At 39.7% G+C, this 20,190-nt stretch overlaps 1 protein-coding gene across 33 annotated transcripts in view; it reads right to left on the bottom strand.

Annotated features, from left to right (window-relative positions):
• LOC134669411 (tropomyosin-2) overlaps positions 1-20,190 on the bottom strand; it is a 44,257-nt gene that overhangs the window by 12,535 nt on the left and 11,532 nt on the right. For 11 of the 33 annotated variants that reach the window (XM_063526960.1, XM_063526966.1, XM_063526965.1 and 8 more), the window contains exons 1-5: positions 14,417-15,145; positions 6,563-6,696; positions 4,160-4,277; positions 3,272-3,342; positions 205-280 (exon numbers count right to left, since the gene is read on the bottom strand). In XM_063526960.1, the coding sequence (XP_063383030.1) occupies positions 205-280; positions 3,272-3,342; positions 4,160-4,277; positions 6,563-6,696; positions 14,417-15,130 (1,113 nt within the window). In that variant the 5' untranslated portion in view covers positions 15,131-15,145. The other 22 variants (XM_063526952.1, XM_063526973.1, XM_063526969.1 and 19 more) reach the window with 15 other exon arrangements.

Raw genomic sequence — 20,190 nt, 5'->3', positions numbered from 1 at the left:
CTTTAGTTTTTGTAGAATTAGCAATAGAAAGTTATTTAAAGTCCTCTGATAGTTTGGAATGCGGCCTATTAATTATTACCTACTTGAGTGGTAAATAAATACTATAAGAATACACATTGTCTTTACCGCACGCTTAGATGTCCTTGTATAGATTGTACAGACTAAGGTCGGATAATGATAATTAGATAAGATAAGATAAGGTACCTTCTCCTCGGAGACCTCCAGGGACTTCAGGTTGTTACCGACGACGCGGAGCTCCTCTTCAAGCTCGACGATTTTGCTGGAAACATAAGGAGCCCCATCAGAAAATATCATGTCTCGTGACCCATTGAAAGTTCTAATTGAGCGTTGCTTTTATTTTTTGCCATTTTTATATATCGTGACCTGTTTGCCACTTTTGTGTTATTTCTAGTCAGGATCGCGAGCCCTTTTCATCCATATAGGAAATAAGTGTACTATAATTTCCATACATTTTTCAAACTTTCCGTTTTGTTACCGCCATACAAAATATATGGGAAAATGGTAACACAATAGGAAAAAAGCCCTGGGACATTTTTTTATCCCATTAGGATCGAAAAAGCTCGTGATTCTGAGTAGAAATAACACAAAAGTGGCACAAAAGGTCACGCTCAATTCGAGAAAGATTTGATAGATCTTTATGGCCAGATTCTCTAGCCTACGGCCCATTTCTCGAACGGTATTAGTCTAATATTATTAGTGTGTTGTCATGGCAACCCATACGTTCGTGGACTAATCATATTAGCCTCATACCGTTCGGGAAATAGGCCCCTAGTATTAAAGGAACGTGGCCCAATTGGGCAATTAATGCAATTATAGCTACCTTAGAATACAAGTATAAAGAAAGGGTTGGGTTGCTTCGGGCGTGACAGCGTTGCCTCTTTCCTTATCGGAAAACTATTGGGAATAACTTAGGGAATATTTGCTAGTTGAAAACAATATAACTTTTTCTATGTTTCATATCTAATGTTCATGTATGAGAGTAGATTTATAGGTACATACTATCATATAGAGTTGGCGCTTTCACAACAAAGGGCTAGTCAATCAATATCAATTTAAGGACGTACTGACCTAAATATTTGAATTCAATATCTAGAGCAAATACAAACTAGTGGAATCAAAAAGCGTGCTGGTTAATGTTGAATATTTATAAAACTTTGGCATTTATTTTAATTTAAACATAATTTACAGTACTTGCTTTATTAGAAAATTTTATTTTATCTTTCTATGTATGGTCAGTCAGCCACCATTTTAATCAGTCGATAAAAAATGTTACATGGCTTTAAGATTGCTATTTGTACATATTTTTTGCACGAAAATGTTTAAATTAAAATAAATACCAACTGTCAACAAGAACATGCATTTGCATAGGTGATTAAAAGCAAAGATTAATTAAAATCCTTCAATTTAATTAAAAAATAACGTAACTTTAATTACATTTTTCGCTCGTATGTTTATCGTAAATCTTTGCTTTTTATTACCAAATTAAAATGAAAATAACGATCACGCAATATTCTCGTTTGATTATCTAAGCATTTCTTTGGCGAAAAATTAAAAAAGGAATACGTTTAAATACAACATCTATCATAGTTTTTACTAATACTACAATAAATGCAAATTTTATAAAGGAATTCGTAGATCCAAAACTACTGTTATATAAATTAAATGGTTCTTGCCCACTTGGGTTGTTACCCATTGCGCATCGTGAAATTAGGTTATGTCTTCAATTTGTTGTTTCACGACACGGCAATTTAATTGTATGCAGAAGGCATTTCTCGATCCACACGCCATAATAATAATATCTGCATTATGTTACCGGTTTCAACTTGTAAAATTGTATGTATAAGATAACATGGTTTAAGAAATTTACCACATTACACTGCACTTTCTGAGCTTTTATCCATATTTTATTGTATCGTCCAATGCATAATGCACTAATGTATTTTTAAGGTGTGTGAATCGTAATATCGACACGATTAACTTCCAACCTTATCCCATCGACATAAGGTCGGTTAAAAGTGTCTCTTCCACTTACCTATCGCTCTGGTCGGCCCTCTCCTCGGCGCGTTCGAGGTCCTGCTCCATCATAACGAGCTTGCGCGCCACCTGGCGGCCGGCCGCGTTAGTACACGCACACACAACACACACTACGCTACGTTACGTTTGAGCGCGCCGCTCTCGACCCGCTGTGTGCAGTGGCGGTGCTATGCGCCAAGTCATGTGCAAAGGACGTGGATCTAAGGATGGGGTTAATGCTAGATGGAAGGGTGGGAGAGTCGGCGATGTTACATATAAAAGGTGCTAGGACGGAATCGCCGATGCTAAAAAGAAAGCGAAGCGAAAAAAATCACAAGCTTAGTCGAGGGCGGCGGCGTAAGATTAAACGAGGGTTGTCCCAAAACATTTAGCTCTAAATTTTACTTTTTGTAAACATTATAAAAAATATCTATGTGCTATCTAGTGCTTTAAAGTTATTACTATGTGATGTGTGCGCTTGTATATGTGCGGCACGCATACGGCCAGTAATTCTGGTGTAATGCCGTGCATATCTGAAAACAAAATTGCCCTATACCACACATATTTCCTGGCCTAGCCTACAGCCACTACGGTACACACATTGAAGAAGTTTAGTCGACACATGGACATGATAGTTAACGCATAGAAATATCCATGAGATGGGGCAACCCTTGTTTTGATTATCTATCGGCACAGAGTCATTTAAGTCGCGTTACGGAAATAAATGACCCTGAACCGTACTTAAAAAAAAAGGCGGTGTTGCCACTTTAGGAAATGAAATGGAACAACACCTTATCGCCATCGCACATGGCAATTGTTTGCAAAGATACAGCAGCGTATTCTAAGTATGTTGTACTAGATTGCTGCTAACGCACAATCGTCTGGGGCAAATTTATCTATGCTGTATTAATGCAAAAAGCCGTGTGCGATGTCACTTAACGATGCAAATTAAATGTAAAAATAAATGTCTCGTACGCCGGCTCGACCTAGAATGGGACATGCAATAAAAAACGGTGAACCTATGTTAAAATACCAATGTAGGTAGATCGGGTTACGGTGCGTTAGGAATTCTAATCAACAACCATGCAGAACGGCGCAAAAACTCGTCTCAGAATACCCTTCTAGCTCTGTATTGCTTGGTATGCAAATATAATTGCTAATTTAAGGGTGTTTCGATTGAATTTTGCTTGCAACCAAACAATACGAAGTGTGGGGGGGTCAGAGATTGGAAACCTACGATTCGCCGGCCTCGGCGCGCTCCTCTGCACGCTCCAAGTCAGCCTCTACCATGGCCAGCTTACGGGCCACCTGGACATCAAAACCCAAAAGTCAGCCATCGATATAAAAAAAAAACTCGAGTCCATCACGCAGCCGCTGAGACCGAAATTAATCGGGACATAACCAATTAATCATACTTAAATCTTCAGTCCAAAAAAAGACGTTATCAGTTATCACCTTCGGCTGCTATTTATGAGTCATTTTAACACCTATAATTTTATCACTGCTAATATTTGTAACAAAATTGAACAATTCAAATTGTTTACAATAATTCATAGCTTCATCAAAATTAAGTTACTGACGAGGCCTTTTCCCCAATGTAATTTCAACATTTAAAAAATATGTCTACATGTTGCGCGTTGTCAACATTTTTGGTCTTGAATTACAGTTGCTGAGTATAGTAATTACGGGTATCTTATCACGTTCGGTCTTGACGACTACGTATATGGCAGTAAAGCTTATGTAACGACATGCGACCGAGGCCTGTCGCGCCTTTTACGGCGAAAGCCAAGATCAGGCGACACGACACGACTCCTTCTAAGGGACAGTGTCAGAGAAATTAGGACGGACCATCTGGCCACTCCATCTGTTTCCAATTATTGATATCTGCTTGAAAATGCAATATCTAATCACGTGAAAACGTGATATAAAAGACAGCGTCATGCTACAGAACACGTCAAATAGGGAATGCAACATCGTTGCTTGTTACTAGGCCATTAAATGTTAGTGTCAAACAAAACTAAACTTGGATTAGTCTGAGTTACGGTTTGAGACATCAATGGGGGGTTTTCGAAGGGGAAATCTCCACACGTAGTAAAGCGCAACCCAAACGACATCGAATAAAGACCTCATCGTATTTCTTGTCGGCTTCCTCAGCGAGGAACCTGGCTTCCTTCAGCTGGTTCTCCAGGGCGTCCATACGCTCCTCATCAGTCAGGGACTTGTTCTCGAGGACCTTGCGGGCGCTACATCCAAAACAACATCAGTAACCAGAAAATTCCTACCAATAATCGTCATCAAGCTTTTTCTTGAGATTTTGTACGTAAATGGATGAACCTATCGATTTCCAAGGGTGACCCAAGAGTTAGACATGCAACGGAAGGAACACACAAAGCGACGCGTCCGACTGGATACAGCTGTGAAGGAAATACTTTGCGACAAGCATTAACTTGTATATCGAAACCGCAAACATGACGGTTCTATTTCGAAACACATTGTAACCATCTTAGTCTTTCGATTTTTTTACGATTGCGGTAAATATAACAGTTAATGCCCATTACAAATTCTTAACACATAATGATCAGAATCAGTATTCTACAGAACGGTAAGACACAGTACTGCAAAATACATATAGGTATGTATTTTGCAACACTAAGGTTAAGTAAGGTTGACATTTAAAATCTTAAATCCAGTTTTGCATTAACACCATACAAGTGTATTCTTTAGTTAATTCAAAACATGATCAAGTATCTAAATGTCAACTATGACGTTATAAGGCTATGCGAATTTTTATATCACCAACATAGAACTTTTTAACCCCTTGACAGTCAATCACAGTCACAGAAGTGCACGGTCACAGGGTCAGATTATTTGTGCATTCCGGAAAGGTTTACGATGGCGTGGCGATGTACGTGGCGTTAAGACTTAAATTCGTGTAGCCTTATAACACAATACGAGAATGTAATGTACACTGAATACTATTCTTGAGTCACGACACTGGTGACATAACGCGATATACATCAATTATTAGTATATATGTCTGGACGCACGATGGTCACAACAGTCATTAAGACGAAGTATAGTGAGTAATAGAGTAATAGTATTGAGTTTAACATTACATTCTTTACAACAGCTCATAAATACATTTGAAAGTCATGTAAAATAAATCAATGTTACTAAAATAACGGCACTATAACCAGTCAGACTAGTGTTTTTTCTAATGATCTACTAGTAGAGAACTGTATTTGTGAGCTCAGTTATACCTTAGTCTAAGAATGACAAAAATATAGACAGACAGTAACCGAGTCAGTAATTCAGTATTAAATATGTGCGTAATTTTTCTAAAATAGCATAGCATTTCATAAAAAGGTAGGCTGATTAGCCGACTTTGAAAAATACTGTCCTAAAGTTACTGATTGTCTCTGGTTCAATAATGACGATGATAAGCGTTCACCTCTTCGTATTTTTTGTCCGACTCCTCGGCGATGAGCTTTGCCTGCGCCAGCTGCGCTTCCAAGATGGCGACGCGATCATCCTCCATGTTGGTTCGGTTCTCCAGCGCCTTGCGTATTCTGGTTAGTGCGGGGCCAAACACATGCGTGTTACAAACATCGATATCGATAAAGTGGCTTTTAACACTATTTTTCATTTGGTCTAGAAATATGGTGGTTATGGGCGAAAATAAAAACGAAAGCACTCATGCACACAAAAACTCAAGGGCTAATCCATTTACAGTTGAATGGAAGCCATACAATAAGGTTTTATAAGAAATGACTGTCTGAGTCCGTATTTATGTTTTGTTGGCATTAAAACCTTGTTGTATGGCTGCTCTTCAAAACGATTTTGAAACAGGTGGTTTTTCTTTGAGATAAGGTTTTTCTGGCGCCAACATTCTGTTTAGTCGCTCTCACGTTCTTGGAAATCACACTAACTAACACTTGCAGTATGTCAATGTTGAATTAAAGCTGTTTTTGGATTGACACAGCCAGTGACTAAACAAAATGCTTTTGCCTCTCTGCTACATCATGTTATGTAGTAATTGAAAAAGAATAAACGATTGTAAAAAATAGCGAAGAATCACTCTTAATCTTAATCAGATAGTGATATCTAGGTATAAATCCTCGTAAGTAATTAGGAGGCAAATATGTCTGTTGTTTTCCTGCATTTAAGCGATTTTCTTGCAAAAGGCACCACGTAGTCCGTTATGATAAGGTTTTAATGGGGTTGGCAACTGTCAAAGCTTTTTATAGATGGCGGCAGCATAGGTTTTACCTGTCTTTCGTTTTGTTTTATGGGATTTAGCTTAAAGGGCTACCTACTAACATTCAGGTTATAAAATAAAAAAACTATTCGTAAAACCTGTGCTGGCTCCATCTGTAAAATACTTCGGCCGGCCACAAAACATATTTATGGCAACCAGTGAACATGGCAACCGCCAAAACATATCCTAATGCCAGAAAATGGAACCTACTACTAACTTGTCAGAATGTGACATATATTTAGTTTACGTCAGTTTTGTTGTTCGACTCACCGTTCGGACTCATCGGCGGCCTGGCTGGCCTCCGCGAGCTTGGCGGTGGCGGTGGCGAGACGCTCCTCGGACCTCTCGAGGTCCTCCTCCAGCAGTTGGATGCGTCGGTTGAGGGCGGCAACCTCGGACTCAGCCTGGAAAGGAGGTTAATGGCTTAGTGACCTTGAAACATTTGTCTAATGTGTTAAAGGTTATTCGACTTTCCTGTGGATATCATAAAATAAACGGACTTTAATTAATAAATATTCTTTATTTCAGACTCGGTCCATATAAAATTAAAATAAGTAAAATTAAAATTAAATTATAACACTATGCCTAATTTTATTACTTTATCCTTATAGACACAACCTACTTCTATAAAGTTGTATATAGGCAGGTAATAAAGTTTTAAAAAATATATTCAAATCGTTAACTTTCATAATGTCCACAGAAAAGGCGCCGATTTTCCGAAACGCTTTCGACCCTGATGCTTAAGGCTGCATTGAATTTGAAAAACCAGTTTTTAAGCTTAAGTGGCCATAACATTTTGTTTCTCATAACACGGGTTTGAATAAATGACGCACTTATACTAGGTACCTATAGTACGATACATTCATGTATTGTATTACCATAAGGCTTTCTCTTTAATCTCGCTATGGAAATGTAAGTTTAAGTACCTGTTAACCTACATACGGTAACTCCCAACTCCATAAATCAAAACTTTAGACATTCGATTACTAACCTACCTTAAAAGGCTTAAAGCCACAACGATAAGGGACCTATGTTGAAACAGTAACCGAATACTATTGGCATTTATAGCGACAGTAAATAATATTATTAACGAGTTGACATTTACATCAATCATTAAGTTACGAAAATATCCATTGCGCTTATTATCTGAAATAAGATAAAACTACCAACAATTGTATAACTATAATTTTCCATACTTATAAGATACCTACATATCCAGGCAAATGAGCATGTGTAGAATATTCATCTGAATTATCCTTCACAGAAAACGTAGGCATGTTGCATAATAATTATTAATTGCTCCAATTTCATACAAATTAACAACGCTAGTGAGGCGTGTAGTATCGATAACCATAAACAATCGCGTGATTTATTACGATAAAAATATTTAAATTTGTCGAATGAAGAGAGCAAAAAGCTCAATACATTCTAGAAATTGTTGCATACAAGATGTACCGACCGATTTTAGTGATTTGCGGTAAAGCAATTTCTTGCAAAACGAAGATACCTAGATTATTTCCCACTAGAAGACTTTTTCATTTTTGTAATAAAGTTTACGATTAATCACTGTGTAGTCAAAACTAAATACACATTTTTCACTCTTATTACAACACGGTAAAAGCACAGCAAAAGTGTACACATGTTTTGGTTTTGGTCGTCGCAACTCCGCATTGCCAAAGTCGCATTGTTAAACGTCTACACAATACACGTGTTTCGAATTCACGGCACGACAGTGGCATACTGATCGCTATACTACCAACTGCCGAATTAGGCCTGATTTATTCCAACCGGCGCGCGGCGACTGTTTATACAAAATTCCTTTAAGGATTTTTCCACAAAAACATTCCTACAAGCAGTTTTAGCTGTTCTTTTATCAGAACCGTAGACACAATTTCTTTTTATACATAAACCCATTATGGAAGAGGACTTTTTGATATTTCCTTGGTCAATGTGTCAAATGGTCTTATTAAACTTAGTGAAAATAACAATTGGTAACTGTCAACATAAACAAATCCTATAATTCCACATATTTGGTCAACATTAAATCATAACTGTAGCAGTAATGCTGATCAGCTAGGATTGTTGACGTTAGTTATGTGACAAGTGTCGCGCCGATATAATCATAATCATAATCATAATCATAATCATTTATTGTATAATATTAATATTACATGTCACTTATTTACAAACAATATTGAATAAAATTAATTAATAATATAGGCGATAATCATTAATAAAATTAATTATACTCTAGGTATAAACTCATAATTTAAGTTTTAAATATTCGTCAATACTGTAAAATGTGTGTTCGAGAAGCCAACTTTTTAATTTATTTTTAAAACAAGCTAGAGACGGAGCCGAGGTGATTGACACTGGCAACTTGTTATATACAGTCGGGCACATCACGCGAGTTAGCTTCCCCGATCTCGCGAGTCGTCGCTTTACCGGCAACAGCATGTTCGGGTGACGAAGATCGCGGGCTGAATCAGCGCGTTTTTTAAAATGGCACATATTTTTATAAGCATAGGTGGCAATCTGTAATATTATTACTGACGGCACGGTTAGTATACCAAGCTCCTTGAAGTAGGTCCTTACGGAGGTGTCTTGAGACAGCTGCATCACCGCGCGCACGGCTCTTTTTTGGAGTCGGAATGCTCGTTGCCAGTCCGCGGCGCGCCCCCACAGCTCTGTGCCGTACTGCAGAAGCGAGTGGATGGTTGCAAAGTAGCACGTCCGTACTACATGCCTCGGCACGACTCGAGCTATATTCATGACATCACGCGTCCTTGCCCGCGAGGAAGCGCTAACGAGTCCCAGTTTCTCCTCCTTTTATCCTGTGTCGTCATCCGTGCGTGGCCTCTATTTATAGACACACAATCACCTTTTTATAACTTTCTTTCAACCAATTAACCGAGGCAGTACGTAGAACGATCTGATAAAACCTGATCGGAGTCCGATTGGAGTAAAAAAGTTACACGTAAGCTCACATAAGTGTTTATTACCTCGAGACGCTGGACTGTCTCGTCACCTTGAACTCAAACATGGCTCTAATTGATGTTTAAGGCTATTTTATACACATTAGTCAAATAGCCTGAGGTGGGGTCTATGAACTGAACGACGAAACGAATGAACCTGCTCCCTTCGGCAGTTAGTTCCGGATGAGTCTTTCTGATAAATTTTAACATTGTTTAATTTGATGGTATTGGGAAACGTAGGGCTAGTGGCTATTGATATGAGGACAATGGCAAGCCCAATGGATTGTAATACAATAGGCGGCGTACGGCCACGAAGGGCTTAACTCCCTGCCAAACGGTGCGCTACGATTGTGAAATTTAATATAGTAACCAAAGCTTTACGGTAAAACCTTCAAGTTCAACTTGTCAGGGTTAGACTTGAAATAAAGGGTTTCTCAAGCAAGTATTTTATACACTAGAGACAGGTTAAAGTCGGCTCAGGAGCTTATAAGCATGTCGAGTTATTTTGCAATTCTTAAGAGGAATTTAAGTGTGGATGTTTTTTTTCTGCATAAGAGCAGTATGTCAGTCATATGTCCCTTTTAATAGTGGAAATATTGAGTCTTAATACTGCTTTTCCTTAGTCGGTCATGACATCAATGGCAGTTAAAAGTGTAATAACAAAACTAAACAGTTCAATGTTAGTTTTTACGCCCACAGTAAACGCGGTGGTCATTACACATCTCTTAATTTGGGTTTGACTCATCCAACCTACCAAATCATTTCACCTAAGAGACTAAAGTACCTTTATTGCCCAACTGTAAATGTCTTATCGCACGTCTGATTACACGTAAGCTGATAAGGCAATGTACATTCTAAGGAAATTGAAAATATGAAGAATAATTTCGTAATTGGAATTTAACAGGAGATAATTAAGCCGTCCATAGGTGTTGGCCGGTAGGGCATCGTCGCCGTACAGGCTTACGTCATACGGCGATAACGGCGAAGAGGTCGGACACGCCTTCCCGGCGCCAGCGGCCCTCCGAGGACGTCCGAACAACAGGAATGCATAAAGGGTGCCGGCTCGCGGACCCGTCGCCTCGCTCTACATGTGCCACAAAAGACCGGTACCTATACGACCTCCAACGCAACCAAACCTGTTACGTGTAACATAAAAACCGCACGAACCATTCAACAGGCAATTATGTAAGGTTAATTTCACGGACTAAGGATATATCTCGACAGACAATTGGGATTGTCGATAACATGTTTCTAGTTTCAGGACATCACTAAATTTTAGGAACACGAAAAATATTTTCCGCCGTCTCTTTTTCGCGAGATGAATCGGAGAGAGACGGAAGTATGCGTACGTCGCCTGCACACCTAAGTATGGCCGGACATTACTCACTATAGGTAGATAGTAACCGAACGTGATAACTTCCATATTTCCTTGTGATAATCGTGTCACAAACATTTACACATTGAAACTAGAATTACACAGAACACTATACACAGTAACAATACACAATTCTTACTTCTTCTCTCCGCATTATTTCCACTTGTAACCGTTTGTGATATTCCTCGCACTCATCCTTGTATTTCTCCATTTCCTCTTTAGTCTGGCGCATTTTCTTCTTCAAAACGTCCAGAATCGTTCCTTGCTGCATGTTTGTCGTCATTTTTATGCACTTTTGTGTTTAGATTACAAGCCTAAAAGCTAAAAACTAAGGACACCTCCGCTCGAGTCGCGAAAATGCCAACTGACTGGCTCGGTATCGCAGAGATGGGCGCAGCACGAATGAACACAGCCGGCGAGTAAGATGGCGGACACCAACCTCGGCGCACAACTTTATCGCAATACTAATGACGTGCACTTTCGTGCATTCGACGATAACTAATAATCGGAAACCACGGCGATAACAATTAACACGAATCAAATTAGTAAATGAAACAACCACGCATTATTTCGAATAAAATGACTTTGACAGAACTCAGACACGGCAAACGTCACGTCACTAAGCGATCGACCGTGCGACTAGCAGCACCACCTGTTACACATCACAGGAACTACATCCTGTAGGGTCAAAAGTGGGGTTTTGAAAGAATCCAAAATCATGGGATGGGTGAAACGGTCCAATGACCACACAACAAAGTGACCGGAAGTAGACGATAGTCATACATAGTAAAAGGGCATTACATCATTAAATTTTTAACGTGGGAAAAAATATTACGGTGGCAATTTAGAAATGAGCTTACGTAATTACTATGGATAGATAATTATTTTAATTATATACGAGCAAAAATAACTTTTATAATTCAAGCCACATAAATGCTCTTATCAATTATTTTCGATATGACCATAGTTAAATTGAGACCCGTAACGCCATCTAGGGCTCTTCATCGGAACCTTCAAAGATATGCGGGCGACCTCAGCGCCCTCAGCGGCAGCCGGCAGTAACCGGTATTAAGTCGGTTGACCGGGTAAGTAGCGGCAAACACGGAGATGCCCGAATTTTGTAAAGAGGTGACGTCATTTGGAAAGCATTTGGCCGTTTGAAAATTCCGCTAAGTAATGCTCTGACAAAGGATTTTTTTTTACTGACTCATGATGTCTTAATAAGTATTGCTTCTAAAAAGTTATTTATACAAATGACTGTTTACGCAACCTAGGTAGCATTGTACCTAATTAACAAAGTTTGTAGACATCTAAACTACCACTCATGAACAGTTGCCGCTCTGCACTTCTTTTGTGCAGGAAGTGTTCAATTGTGTTCATTTGACCTTAACCAAAATTCAGTTGCACTTTGTAATACCTACCTGTGAATTAGATCTACCAACAAATTTCTAGTATTCATGAATTCTTTGACCTGGATGAGTATTCTATAATAATGTTTTTTTTTAATATTGGAGAACATTATTTATTTATTTGTACTTTAAAGTACAAGACGCATTCTCTGCCAGTCAACCATTCAGTCAAACCGATACATACATACATTACATTATATATCGGTGTATAATATAATAATAAATATAGGTAGTTATGTTGGTGCAGGAAAGATTAACATTAAAGACAACACATTAAACATTGAAATTATAGATAAACCTATTTTAATTAGGCATTATTCAATTGTATTGCAATTCATCACCATTTGTGTATCACTGTAAAAACATACTAATGATATATTATCATGTAGCCATATGTTCAGCCATATTAATGTGTAGTGTATGGCCTTACATGGACTTGGTTTGATGCTCAATGCAATGACATCTGGAGGCTGACTCATAGAGTTATATATATATTTTATATTATTTATAAGAAATATAAGGTCAGGTCATGCATGTCTTGCTTAACTATCCTTATTCCAGCGTACCAACTTGTACAAATACAAATTACATCGAGTTTTGAACTCATAAGAAAAATACTAATTCAAATGTGTAAAAATTTGCCAGATGGGCTTACAAGGCTATAAACTGGTGAATGATAGTTTTCAATGTTCCATTTTTTACTAAGAAGTCTAGGAACACTGATCTGCTTTAACTTTGAAAATACCTACTTTACTTCGTTTTTTTAGCGTTAGAAATTAGGTAAACAATCTTGATGTGTCTTTTAATTGAAAAACACATTTTAAAAATAAATTAAGTACGACAAATATGTAACAATTATGAATCTAATAAGATCATTCATATTCTTCTGCTTAATAAGTTTTTGATTTTAAAAAAGCGTTTTTCAATTAAAAGACATGTCAAGATCGCTTGCCTTTTTGCAAGTTCTTTCTAATGCAAAAAAAAACGAACTATAGAAATGGAATTGATTTCATTCTCTGATACAAAAATTATATGTATAAATAGGACTAGGACTCTTCAAATGGCCATAAGTAATATGTAATATGTGTTTAGCCTGCCTTTCATCAAATACACCTTATATGATAGAAAAACTAAACAGCTTAGTTGGTTTTCTTACTAATCTAAAATATCACTATAATGTTCTAATTTTGAAAAAAATTCAGTTTGTACTTTTTTCTTTGTTTTTTGTGCAAGAAAAGTTTAGTAAATAAATAATTATAGCATTATTTTTAAAAATAACCTAAATCAAGGATTGATCAGTATATCAGTTGATCAACATAAAGGGCTGATATGATGAATATTAAGTACGCATATTAGTAAAGATTCTAGCGCTGGTGGCCTAACGATAAGAGCGTTCAATTTTCAATCCGGAGGTCGCAGGTTCAAACCCCGGCTCAATGAGTTTTTCAGACATTCATCAATGAGTTTATTGACATGAATAACTTTGCATAATGTTAAATAGGCTATTGAAGGGAAATTTTATAATATCTTGATCCAATGTGTATTTCGTCTCACATTTTGCTTAATGAGAGAGTGAGACACAATGCAGTGTACAAAGAAATTGGACAGGTGGAATACCACCCTAAGTTGAAAAGCTAAGTATGTAAAGAAAATGTATAACTGTTGTGTAAGTTCCTCAACCAGCGGGTGTTGAAGTGGCATTTACAACTGCTCACTGAGTATGTAATGTTGAATAATTTAGAAAGTTCCCCGCCCACACACAGCTATGCTGCTTCATGTACTAAAAGAAATGTGATAATTATAAAAAATATAAAGAAAGTTGAATTTGCAAATTAATTAGTGTACCCAGTGGCATATGATTTGAGTAATTAAAAATGTTAATACATAGTTAAACTTGATTTTTGTCTGAAGTTAGAATGTTTTATCTAAGTAGCACAGAGAGATCTTATCAGATGCTCTTGTCAGATTCTAAATACCTACTAGACCACTTAAGATAAAATGAATGAAAAGATGTAACAACGCATAGTTAAATTATTCGCAACTGTAAATCCCCAATAATTTAAATCAAGTTGATTTAATTAATAATAGCATTTAAATATTCCGATCGTCGATTATTTATAAATGTAATCAAGCGTAAGGCCACGTGGTCTCGGCGACCGCAGCGACATCTGGCGAATATCAATGCACTACTAAGCGTAAACATGTCAAACGAAATGTCAGGCTCAGCTGATCGGACGCGAGTATGCTCGCCGCCCCGTTCAGCGTCAACATTCCGCCTCAACCCGTATAAAAATAGTTCTGGCGCAGTTGGCTGCCCAACTCGCGAGCGCGGCCCACCGATAACTCAAATAATATAGGACATTACCCTTTTCAAAGCTGTGTTCTTGATATTCTGCAGTTCATTCTTGATGATCGAAAATTTCATCATCGTGTCTGATGAAAATATTGAACTGCCGAAGGCCAGGCCCGGGTAGTCGGCGCAGCGCCGCCGCCTGCGGCTCTCTCGCTCCGCCAACACCTCCGTGCACACGCTGGTGCACCGCAGCCGGGCCAGCTCCGCCGTCTCCGGATCATCGTCTGACGCATCCGTGAGCGCGGGGACCTCTGCACCGTCTCCCGCCGACCTCTCTTCTTTATTAGAAAAATCATCGTCCGAACTATCGCGCAATTCTACGCTCGCTATTATTTTATCAAATTCATCCTCATCGTCAATATTCGAAAATTCCTCTACTACGTTTCGATTCGAAAGTGTATCGTCACCGTTCGTCCTTGTCACTTGTTGAGATTCACTAACACTATTGACACAAGGCACAACATCGTCTGTTTGACTGTGTAAGGTCACTTGTTTGGACGGATCAGTGTTCGCGTTTGTGGGGGCGGGCGCGCGATCGCCCCGGAGCCGCGGGTGGTGTTGGTGCCCCCTGCGCCGCACGGGGGTGCGCCCGTGGGCGTGGGGCGCGGACGCGGACATCTCTGCTCGAGGCGCGCTCCGGCCGCGCTGGCTCAGGCGGCCGCCATGTTGACTGGCGTCTGCATCGTCTCGCCGCGCGCGGCGCTGCCGTCGCCACTCTGCTGCCATCTTTTGTTTAACTTTCCGATCTGCTTTACCGACCGAGCGGAAACTTTTTGTTTACACTATGACGCGCGAGTTCTTAAAACTTCTTTTGTTGATACTGCAGAAATTATTATTACTAGACCGTTTCAAGTAGTTTTACCGAAATACATTTTACCGGATTGATGTTTATTTGTAAATAATGTGAAATGAGACTAAAGAATTCAATCACTCGATCAAAGCGATTGATGGAGTCGTTAGAAATCTCACTCATTCAGAAGGCACGTCGATGTGAGCGCGTCTATTTTTACCGAAACACCGGGCATCGGGGCCATATTAGGTGTCAGGCGCTGAAAATAACCCCGCGAGCGTGTCTAGCCCCCCTGGAGCGCGTATTAAACTACGTTATGCACCGAACAGCATCTTATTACTACTACTAAACGCTGAAAGTCGGTAGTTGGCAAACAATTTTGCTTCTGTCATCCAGCGTCATTTTATTGTCATCGAACGAAATAGATCCGAAAGTTTTTATCACTTTAAAATTAGAGTTTACGTTCGCGTAGCGTGCTGTAGGTGACGTCATGATAAATTGGATACAAACAATAAACAAAACAATATTATACTACCCCCAAGATTAAGGTTTATAAAACATGGTGCAAGAAGTTAATTTAATTGCGACAAAACTATACCAAAGTAATAATAGCTCGTAATTATGATCTTATTTTTATTGCTATCATTTGTTCCATTCTTTTTCCCTTTTGTCTTAAGGCGAGATGAGAAGTTAAGTACTTAATCATAACTCTTTTATGATTCTAGGTTAGGTACGCAAAGTATAGTATAAGTACCAAGGTAAATTAAACTCAAAGTAGGTTATTAAAGTAGGTAATAACCAGGCCCCTGTTTCACCAACGTGACAGGTGGGACGAATTGTAAAATCACTGTTGCTGACGTCACAGGCATACATGAAGTGGTAATCGTAGCCCATGGATGCCTGTGACGTCAGCAATAGTGATTTTACAATTCGTCGCACCTGTCACCGATGTGAAATTGGGGCCAGCTGAACTAACAAACGTGCAATGCAACGTAAAATGGATACTATACCTATATACCTATGAATGAAACAAGTAACACCTACTTATAACAATTTCGGTTAAACTTACGAAGTTTTACTATGGCGAAAGATTGTCAAAGACGTTAATTGTTAACTGTATGTATGTCATAGGGTTAATAGTGTGGCCAAATGCGTCTGAGGGAAATTCCTTATCTCTTTCAACCGCAGAAATCCTGTACTCAGGCGAGTGCAGGCCGGTCGGCAGAACAATAGGATAAGGAAATTTTTTTATGTATTCAGCGCTCAGTGCAGTGGTGTCGGTTGTTGTAATTTAAATGATAGATTAAATTGAGCATGTTATGAATATGTAAGTAGTTTCTTAAGTTGTATTCTTTTTTTTTTCTTAAGATATTAGAGATTTTTATAGTTCTTAAGATATTTTATTGTTGTAATATGGTTGTAATAATAAAATAGGGCCTATCTAGCTGCTTTTGACGGCTGAAACTAAAAGTAATAGCTGCTTTGTCGATGAAGTTAACGAATACTATTGTTTTTGTTTAAAAAGGGCTCGTGTACGGAATTCCCCTCATGGCTCCTCTACACGATGGGCCAACGCCGGCCACTCCAAGGGACGCAGCCATGCGGTAGAATGAGATGGCAATATCACTTGCTCCCTCTAATGCATAAATGCGTCCCTTGGAGTGGCCGGCGTTGGCCCATCGTGTAGAGGAGCCTACAGACGGATTTAATTGGCCACGTTGACATTATAACTTTTCCAATCCTCGGAATCTAGGTATGTAATAATAAAGTCAGGCGGCCTAACCGAGTAGATGATCGCTAGCGCTTCGACATCGAATTGCTTTGTGTCTCTATCACTCTTCCATATTAGTGTGACAGTGTACGTAGCGTTAGCGATCGGCATGTTGTCTACGGGGCCAGAGGGGCTACCGCTATAACCGAAATTCGCAAATAGCGATCTTTCTCTTTTACTCCACTGAAGGTGTAATTAGAGTGACAGAGAAAAATGCCCGCTATTTGCGAACTTCGTTTTCTAGTCACACAATGTACTCACGTTCTGCAGAGCCTTCTCCTTCTCCTCCAGCTTGCCGTTGACCTGCATGAGGGACTCCTGGGTCTGGTCCAGGTCGTTCTCGATGGCCTGGATCTTCTTCTGGAGCTGGCGAGCCTCCTCCTCGGCCTGTGGGGAGAGTTTTATTAGAGCGGGATTGACATTTTAAACTACGGTTCGAAGGACCACTTTGTTTAGAGCTACGCAAGTTATATTATCAATATTTCTAATTCACAAATGCTTGTATTTTAGTACATATATAATCGTAGGGGAGAGGCCTTTGCCCAGCAGTGGGACTAGCAATGTACAAATTGCAGAACATTCCCAAAAAGCGGAAACGTTCTCGAGAATGTTCTCAGAACATTCCTGCAACATGGAAATTATTGTTTAAACAAGAGAATATCCTTGAAATAAAGTTTAAATAGGCATAACTTAAAACTAAATGTTATTATGCATATATTATTGTCTATTACAGTTAGCTATTTTGTTGATGTGATAAATTTACCAATAAGTTGCTTAAATTCTCACTGTATATCAGAGAACATTTCGACTTTCGACAATTTTGTCCAAAATTTTTTTTTTGTTTTAGTAGAATCTAGAGGCCTCTATCTCCCTCCATGCCAAATCTCAGCGCGCTCGGACCAACTTGAAAAAATTAAAAAAAGTCGGCCATTTTGATTTTTTTTTAATGCAGTTTGTTTTGCCTCGGGGCCCTCTATGACATTTGGTCGAGCACCCCCCACCTATCACGCACCGTGGCCTGCTGCTCGCACATGAGCGCGCGGTCCAGCGCGTTTTCCTTCTCCATCCATCGCCTACATCTACAACGAGCCTTACCTTCTCAGCGCGAAGGTTGGCGTCCTTGGCCTGCTGCTCGCACATGAGCGCGCGGTCCTGCGCGTTATCCTTCTCCATCCATCGCCTACATCTACAACGAGCCTTACCTTCTCAGCGCGAAGGTTGGCGTCCTTGGCCTGCTGCTCGCACATGAGCGCGCGGTCCTGCGCGTTATCCTTCTCCATCCATCGCCTACATCTACAACGAGCCTTACCTTCTCAGCGCGAAGGTTGGCGTCCTTGGCCTGCTGCTCGCACATGAGCGCGCGGTCCAGCGCGTTATCCTTCTCCATCCATCGCCTACATCTACAACGAGCCTTACCTTCTCAGCGCGAAGGTTGGCGTCCTTGGCCTGCTGCTCGCACATGAGCGCGCGGTCCAGCGCGTTGTCCTTCTCCATCCATCGCCTGCATCAACGAGCCTTACCTTCTCAGCGCGAAGGTTGGCGTCCTTGGCCTGCTGCTCGCACATGAGCGCGCGGTCCTGCGCGTTATCCTTCTCCATCCATCGCCTACATCTACAACGAGCCTTACCTTCTCAGCGCGAAGGTTGGCGTCCTTGGCCTGCTGCTCGCACATGAGCGCGCGGTCCAGCGCGTTATCCTTCTCCATCCATCGCCTACATCTACAACGAGCCTTACCTTCTCAGCGCGAAGGTTGGCGTCCTTGGCCTGCTGCTCGCACATGAGCGCGCGGTCCAGCGCGTTGTCCTTCTCCATCCATCGCCTGCATCAACGAGCCTTACCTTCTCAGCGCGAAGGTTGGCGTCCTTGGCCTGCTGCTCGCACATGAGCGCGCGGTCCTGCGCGTTATCCTTCTCCATCCATCGCCTACATCTACAACGAGCCTTACCTTCTCAGCGCGAAGGTTGGCGTCCTTGGCCTGCTGCTCGCACATGAGCGCGCGGTCCAGCGCGTTATCCTTCTCCATCCATCGCCTACATCTACAACGAGCCTTACCTTCTCAGCGCGAAGGTTGGCGTCCTTGGCCTGCTGCTCGCACATGAGCGCGCGGTCCAGCGCGTTGTCCTTCTCCAGCTTCATCGCCTGCATCTTCTTCTTGATCGCGTCCATGGTGGCGGTTTGTTTTGTTTACTCCCTGGGTCAAAGTCTATGAACAAAGAAAAACTATTAGCCCAAAAATTAGGATCATTTTCTTACGCTTGTTCTTATTACCTAATGTTTTCAGTTTTCAGCAAATACCTAATTATCTTATACCTACCTATGCGTGTCTTGTCTGACTGACATCAACGCAGAGCCGAAACTACAAAAGCTAGAAAGTTGAAATTTGCACATCACATCAAGTTACACAATATTTATAGCAATAACGTCAACGTAACGTCTATAATATACAAGAAATAATAGGTGTATATAAATATTCAACTTCTACTGGGGTTAAAAAGGGAGTTGAATTGTATGTGGTAGAACGTAGACGTTTTATTTTGAGGTAGGGAGTTGAAACTTAGAAGACATTTTTATAAAAATACTCACTTAAAAAGTAATAAAAAAATAAATTTATTTAATTAAGCAATATAAATAAGAACAGGAATATAAAACTAAAACTAACTACAATTTAGGGGGCTATTTTAGATTTAAGCTAGTTATTAATTTCGTTTAGTTGTACCACTGTATATATATTGTATGTAAATAAATGATTTAATAACTACAATTAAAATAACTAAAACTAAAAATTAAGAATCTATCAAAGTAGGTAATAATAAAAATATTGTTTCAGAAAAATATAAATCGGTATACAATGGTAGGTAGCTAAGTAAGGTAGCTAGTGCAGTCAAGAAGTAGGTAGTTAAATCGACCTCTCATTGTTGTTAAAACTGGTCCCTATTCTCCCTAATCTTCTTTAAAGCGGTAATCCGACGGTATGTTCGAAAAGGAATGCAATGCACTCAATGCAGTGTAAACTTTTAACGGATTGACTACTTACCGACTTGTCACGGTGTGTTTATCGTTCATCGTATTTTTTTGTTTTAAAATAAATAAAAATTAAACTATATCTTGACATCATTTAGGTATAATTATAAACTGCTCTTAAAAATAATTTCTGAAGTCGACCTCTAGTATGATAAGGGTCTTGACCGATTTTCAACTCTGAGGACCTACCGCGAACCACGTTCG

The sequence above is a fragment of the Cydia fagiglandana genome, chromosome 12 (assembly GCF_963556715.1).
Source record: "Cydia fagiglandana chromosome 12, ilCydFagi1.1, whole genome shotgun sequence".
Classification (NCBI taxonomy): Eukaryota; Metazoa; Arthropoda; class Insecta; order Lepidoptera; family Tortricidae; genus Cydia; species Cydia fagiglandana.
Note: the sequence above shows the minus strand (reverse complement) of the source record. Positions and strands in the feature narration are given on the sequence as shown.